Source organism: Sinocyclocheilus anshuiensis, unplaced genomic scaffold (genome assembly GCF_001515605.1).
Source record: "Sinocyclocheilus anshuiensis isolate Anshui unplaced genomic scaffold, SAMN03320099.WGS_v1.1 scaffold758, whole genome shotgun sequence".
In the NCBI taxonomy this organism is placed as follows: Eukaryota; Metazoa; Chordata; class Actinopteri; order Cypriniformes; family Cyprinidae; genus Sinocyclocheilus; species Sinocyclocheilus anshuiensis.
The window spans coordinates 2,308,788-2,316,167 of NW_015548126.1; the positions used below are offsets into that span (position 1 = coordinate 2,308,788).

Consider the following 7,380-nt stretch of genomic DNA (forward strand, 5'->3'; position numbering starts at 1 on the left):
ATGCGCAAGGACAAAGAAAGTTTAAATAAAAAAATATAATAATAATAACAGCAGCATATGCAAACTTTAAAAATATATACAAAACATAAATATAAATCATAACAACTGTTCTTATTTTAATGCTAATAAATAAATAAATTTAACAATATCTCTTACCCTTCTTTCTTTGCTCGAATACGACTGTGGGCAACTATCTTGTCATAAGCTGAGGAGTCTGCCTGGTCAAAGGCAGACAGCACAAAGAGTGCAAAAGTAGCTGCAAAGAGTAGCTTCATCCCTGCTTTCCCCACTGTGAGACTTCAGACCAAGAAATGGGCTCCAGCTGAGGGGGAGAGGGCTTTTATAGCTCAGCTCTCAGCAGCAGGAGAGACTGGCAAACTATCAGTGCACCAGCTTTTCCTGTTCACCAGTGTGTCTCTATGATCTCACCTCTCAATACTGAATAAGCAAAACGCAAAGAGTGTAGGATTATTTAACAACAAGCTTGTACAGTTCCTAATGAATGAATAATAATATACATAGGGAGCTATTTTAGTCCATATTAGGATTGGTATAGAACTTTCACATTTTTTAAATTTGAAAGCAGTTATTCTTTACGAGTGATATTTCAAATTTTAAAAAAAATCCACAGAAATATGACGATTTCATAACTGTTGAATGATCCAAAAGTCTGAGAAATGATTTATTTGGCATTGTTCTCATTTGATTTCTCTTTTTTTTTTTTTGTACAAATGGAAGCTTTAGCGCAAGTTCTACTAGGAAGACTTAATGCTACGTCACGCATTACAATTAGATCTAGCCAATCGTCACTCGACACGAGAAATATAAAAGTTCTTTACTCACCCTTCCTTGTGTTTGCAGAAACTGATGCTGATGTTCCCCTCCATCCTCCCCACCACCACCAGGTTCATTGGCCCTGTCCATGCAGGGGGGGTAGGCTCCACCCCTGCCTTCGTCTCGGCAGAAATAGATGAATCTTCAACCTACAGATTCAAGCTACGGATGGGGCCTATGAATTCTGTTTTTTATGCCTTGGTTTTGTAAAATAAATTCTTTCGAATCTTATCATCACCTCCTGAGTCTTTCTGGTAGAAATGATATTATCAGAATTTGAGTGAAACAAAGATATTTCAGAATGTCTTATATGACAGCAGAACTCAAACTTGTAACTTGATTATGTATATCTAAAATTTGACAATGATCCAAAAATATTATCTTGTGCTTCAACTGAAGCAAGCACATCTGAGCATCTGTACAAAGTTGCTCTCATGCTCAATGTCAAAATTTGTATTCTACATATAAAGCAATATCGTAAATATTTCTCCTTTTTAAGTTACACTTTTTCTTTGCTGTAAATTTTTCAAAATCTTTCCAAACTTGTTTTTTTTTTTTTTGCTTAATTTGATAATATTTTAGTTTTAATTTTGTTTTATTTTGCATGGTGATGTTTTGTTTTGTTTTAACTTTATTAATTTTTGTTCTGTTTTCTTTTGATTTATTTTATTAGTATTTAAATTGTATTGTATGAGGATGTTTTTGTCTCGTATATTGTGCAGCACTTTGGTCAGCATTTATGTTGTTTTAAAGGGCTATATAAATAAACTTGACCTTGACCTTTTTTTTTTTTCAAAATTACATTTTTATTTCCAGTCATGAACATTAAATCCCAGATTTTCACTGTTCTCAGACTTTTCGACCTCACGCTTCATCAAAGAGTTATGTTATATAAGGAAAAAATGATTTTTTTCAAGGAATATTGTTGGTAAACCTGTAACTTAAATGGGAAGTATTTTAGTGAAGAACTAAATTTTGCAAACCAAAGGCTGCAGGATTAAAGTATAAATAAATTTTACGTAACACTATAGCTTCAGTCCAAGTATCTGCATTTTGACACTAATACAAATCAAGCCCCGAGGCATCTGATACAGCGGTCTCATCCAAAATCATGTCTCTGCGCTTGGCTCACTCTTGTGGCCAGATGCAAACATAACTATGAAAAGATGGCGGTATCTATGACAACCTTTGGAACCTTTTGGATACGTGGCTCCATCTTGTGGAAAACCATTACAACAACAAGAAAAAATAAGATCGTTTTGACAAAACTGTACTGACATATTAGCAGAATTTTTTAGGGCGTCCAGTCTGAAGACATCCATCTTTCTTCCCGATGCCAGTTCTAAAGTGCACTCTGTTGGCCCTGGACTTAAAAAGAAAACAGAGATTTTAAATATTATTTACAGTTAGTTATAAGACATAAAGGTGCAGTGGACTTTTCCAAACACTCACCCCAGTGGTCGCCAAACATACTGGCATTCAAGGGTTTTTTTCTTCTGACCTTCTTCTCTTCCAATGAAAGAGTCTTGCTTGACCTCACACATCCTAATAAACACTGACTCTGTCAAAACAGGATTTGGGTTATCTTTTGAAAAATGTGATGTTTAAAACTGTCATTTACAATCTCACAGAAACATGTTTCTGAAGTGAAAGTGCGTACACGAGATGCATCTGGAAATAGCCCCCTCACTTTCTTCCCACTCTTTCTCTTTTCTCTCTCTTCTCTGTCAGTGCTTTTATGGCTTTTGGACAAGTCGTGCCGCAGTGTTGCATACGATGCTGGCGAGCCGAGAGACATTGGTAGTAAATATCAGAACATGAACATAATCCGCTCAAGCTGCAGAGGGATTCTGCTGTAAACAGATAGATCACGAGATGCGAAAAGAAAGTACAGAAAAAAAAAGAAAAAAAAAACACATATACAGGTGCATCTCAATAAATTAGAATGTCGTGGAAAAGTTCATTTATTTCAGTAATTCAACTCAAATTTCCACGACATTCTAATTTATTGAGATGCACCTGTATATACTGTACCTTTAACTGAAAGTTATTAGTTTAATAGTACACCTAAGAACTTTCTGTTCTTGGAACGTAGGTTATAATTATAAAAACATAAAAAGAATATCCCTAGAACGTTAGGAATAAGATTCACAGCAAATTTTTCATCGCTACCACATTTACCTCAAAGACACAGGGAGTGACTCATTTCAAAAGCAACAAAGTCTGAGAAACTATCTGCTGGCAATTTATTCACTGCTAATTGAAAACAGCATGGTGTGTCTCCAGATAAAGGAACTGCTGTGAAGTCAATTAATTAAAGAACAAGAGCAGCCACTGCATGTTGCCATAGCAGCAAAAGACAAATAACAAGCAATTGTGAGAGTGAAAGATTCTACGACTGCTGTAATATCAATCAGCTAGTGTAGTGCAACCAGATTGGAAAATTGAGAGACGACATAGTGTGCATAATGAAAAACTTCCAGTATATCAAATGTCTTCATTTTTCAAAAAGAAGTAACTTATGAATGCAACAAATGATTAAGCATTATTAGTGGGCATGAAATAGGAAAAATACAAAATTGCATGCTAGCAATTGCGGGCAGACTTTGTAAGCAGAACATAAAGATAACAAAGAACCCGAACTTGCAGTATATTACTAGGAAAGAGAGATATTATTTCTCATATAGCTACAGTTGAAATATTACTGAATGTCATATGGTCCATGAAAGTCAGGTTAAACTGTTATTTATAAGAACTAAACATTTAAAGAGTTAGATACTTATCCAACATCACAATATTGAGGATAGTGCTTAGAAATCTGTAACAGATGTAACCAATGTATAGACATCTGTATTATGAGTGCTATACTTAGATTGCATAGTCATATACTGTATATATACTTTTTAAATCAGGCTGTGCAGCTGTTGTATGTCATGTGCAACATATTTTTATTTATACACTGCAGTTCAAATGTTTGGGGTTTGTAAGATTTGTAAATGTTTTTGAGGCAAGTCTCTTATGCTCATCAAGGCTGCATTTATTTGATCAAAAATAAAGTAAAAACCGTAATATTGTTAAATATTCTTACAATTTAAAATAGTTTTTTTTTTTTCTTTACAGAAACTTTTGCTGTTGTGTTGAAAATATTTTTTGTGGAAACTGTGATCCTTTTTTTAGGATCCTTTTTTTTAAATGAACAGGACTGAATTAAAATAGAAATCTTTTGTTACATTATAAATGTATTTACTGTCACTATTGCTCAATTTACTGCATCCTTGCAGAATAAAAGTATTATATCTTTCAAAAAAATATGCAATAATAATAACAATAACAGACAGTTTCTCTGGTGATTGATAACACGATTGTTATTTTTCACGCTTTTTTCTCCCAAAGTTATTTTTCACAAAAAAGGGATGAGAGGATGCTGCACAGTGAAAATGTGAGGATAAATACATAAGATAAAAATAAAAAAATAAAATTATCCAACAGGTCAGTTGGACACTGTGTAGTACTTTCCCTAGCTTTGTCCATTTCTTATCCTCCAGATTTATGGTTGCAACCAAGCAAATACCTTTTCCTGAGACAATTCATCTTGCAAAACCTCACCTCTGTGCATTAGAAAGGATACTGTTTCATCTCTGACAAAGTATGTCAGCTAAATTTGAGATTCGGATAATCCTTGGATACAAAAATAATGAGAGTTTGTTTATCTAATGTTCATGTGGAGATGCAATGTGCTCGTTCTCTTGGTCCTGCAACACACTTTCCTCTTCCTCCTTCAAGCACTTTGATTCATTTTCTTCCTGTTCAGCTTCTTCTGCCAGAGGTTTCTCAACCGTTTCCTCTCTCACACAGTCTAATATGTCAGAATCCGATTCCTTTGCCTCTTCAGCAAGCGAGTAGATCTTATTTGGGTTGAGACTGTTTTGTTTCTTTGGAAATAACCCAAAGTCTGTAAAATCCTTAGGGAAGTCCTTCCTGGCTTTGTCTTTGAGTATCGGGTCAGTCAAAACTACTGCTGATCCATTGGCCAGACAGCTGAGAGACTCCCTTGTCTCTTCAGATTTTTGCTGCTGTATCACTGCAGTGACATCGTACAAATGTAGTTTTTTGTTCTGTGGAAGGGTCGAGGAATACTGAAGTGAACCGTCTGGATGAGAAACATCGGAGGACGCTGTGCCCGTCTTGTTCGCACGAGTACTTTTCCGGTTGCCTTTCATCATTCCAATGACTTCGTAGCGGAAGCTAGAGATGTCCTGCTTCAGCTCCTGTCGAAGTGATCAGAGTCCTCAATTTACTTGTGTTTTTTTATTTAAAGTGCTTATTTATAGGTGCATTAAGCAGTTTTTATCATTTAAAATGTTTCTCACAATGACTAGAATTATGATGGTTTAAAATGCACACTTGAAATTAGATTATAGAGTATAAATCAGTCATACTGTAATCAGCGGGCAAGAAAAAGCTGTTTTACTCTACATAAGGGTGGCCCACCTCATGTTGGATGGCATTTTGAAATCTAAATGCAATTTTTTTTAAAGAAACTTACTATTTTTGGACACTTTTGGTTGTAAACAGGCCCGTAACCAGCTATGAGGCCACCGAGGTCCGGACCTCGGTAAATTTTTCATGTTCAAAAATAAAATTTGTTCTTTGAATGACTAATTTGCTGTAAAAACTCCTCATATGAATGCCTGCATGACATGTATAATTCAGTTTAGACAGTTTGCAAGAATGTTTAGCATCCCTGGCAGGGGCGGATTGGCCATCTGGCAATTCTGGCAAGTGCCAGAGGGGCCAGACCATTTTGTTTAATGTGGGCCGGTCAGATTTTTTCTAAATATATATAAATAAAATTGTTTTTACGGGCCAACAGCACATAGGACAGGTTTTTATCGCTTGCACTATTTCTCTATTGTTATAATAATACAAATGTTAATAATAAATACATTTTAAGCATTTGGCCCAGTCGGCAACGGCCGGCCGCCTGGTCCCGAGATGGGCCGACTGAACCGTTCAGTCAAAATCAAGCACGTCATCAGAGAGATTGCAACACGAGCTAATTTTCAGTAAAAGCTAGATAATGGACCGTAAAAAAGGAAAGGTGGTGCAGAAAAACTTTGAGAAATTAAAAAAAGGGCTTAAGTCCGATGCTGCTAAATGCGTAAAATTAACCAAACTCTTTTCAAAAGGTTTAAATTCGGCTGCTGCAGCGGATGACAGTTAGTGCCGCAGAGGTAAGAAGAAAACAGAAAATACAGCTAGCATTAAGTAATTTTCACACTACTTCTGCCAGTTAGCTCCTGTGTTTTTTTTTTTGACATTAGCCTACATTGTATTAAACAGTTAAGCTTAGCATAGAACCCCAGTATATTTTAAAATGTCATTGCTTCGTGATAATTGGTTAACTTAAGTGTTAACGAGCCTGTCAGGGGCGGATTGGCCATCTGGCAATTCTGGCAAGTGCCAGAGGGGCCAGACCATTTTGTTTAATGTGGGCCGGTCAGATTTTTTCTAAATATATATATAAAAAAAGCCCTGGTGTTTCAACACCAGTGATGTCAGGAAGGATGCTATGGCAGGCCTAGCAGAGACTGGGAGGAGTATGGTAGAGGTAGGAAAAACCCAACAGACAGACAGTGACAACAAAGAACAACATACTGTAGAGAATGACAGTAACAGCAGACAAATGGCACAAACAGACAGCACACAGACTCTACAACATCCTCAGATTATTTTTCTTTTGTTTTTACTGTATGTGTAAATTTGTTATAAACGTGTGCTCTTTAAAAAGTAGTAAGCATTGTTTCCCAGACACACACATTAAATGTCGGTTACATATTTTACTGCTTATATTATTTCACCATCTGTACACAAATGTAAGTAGTGAATGCGTGTGTCCGTGGGTGGGGCTGTGTCGGTGTGGTAATGTGGGCCGGTGTGGCTACAGTGCCAGGGCTGAATTTTTGTCCCAGTCCGCCCCTGATCCCTGGTATGAAAATGATCACTGTGAAAAGCTGGCGGAGTGAACGAGGCTTGAGAGAGCTGTGAGTGAGGGCGCGGGCGCAATTTAAAGGAGACATATTATGCCCCTTTTTACAATATGTAATATAAGTCCTTGTTTGTTTGATAAATAAAAAAAAATGTTTATTTTGATTTATTTTGATTTTTTTGTTTGTTTTAGTATCAATATCTGGCAACACTGCATCACCGGCACTTAAACTGAAAGCAATCAAAAAAGCCCATGGACAGGTTTTTTAGAGAATGCCAGTAACAGCAGACAAATGGCATAAACAGACAGCACACATACTCTACAACATCCCGATATTCGTTTTCTTTTGTTTTATCTGTATGTGTAAATTTGTTATAAACGTGTGCTCTTTAAAAAGTAGTAAGCATTGTTTCCCAGACACACACATTAAATGTCGGTTACATATTTTACTGCTTATATTATTTCACCATCTGTACACAAATGTAAGTAGTGAATGCGTGTGTCCGGGGGTGGGGCTGTGTCAGTGTGGGAATGTGGGCCGGGGGGGCTACAGTGGC

The 7,380-nt window shown here is 36.4% G+C and overlaps 2 protein-coding genes across 3 annotated transcripts in view; both read right to left on the minus strand.

The window, feature by feature from the left end:
- Positions 1-428, minus strand: part of LOC107704781 (periostin-like) — a 14,449-nt gene extending 14,021 nt beyond the window's left edge. Inside the window, exon 1 of one of the 2 annotated variants that reach the window (XM_016507807.1) lies at positions 157-428. In XM_016507807.1, the coding sequence (XP_016363293.1) occupies positions 157-275 (119 nt within the window). In that variant the 5' untranslated portion in view covers positions 276-428. The remainder of the gene's footprint in view (positions 1-156) is intronic. The other variant, XM_016507806.1, reaches the window with a different exon arrangement.
- Positions 429-4,516: 4,088 nt separating this feature from the next.
- LOC107704724 (short transient receptor potential channel 4-like) overlaps positions 4,517-7,380 on the minus strand; it is a 17,837-nt gene continuing 14,973 nt past the window's right edge. The window contains exon 10 of the mRNA XM_016507712.1: positions 4,517-5,102. Coding sequence (XP_016363198.1) covers positions 4,545-5,102 — 558 coding nt within the window. The 3' untranslated portion in view covers positions 4,517-4,544. The remainder of the gene's footprint in view (positions 5,103-7,380) is intronic.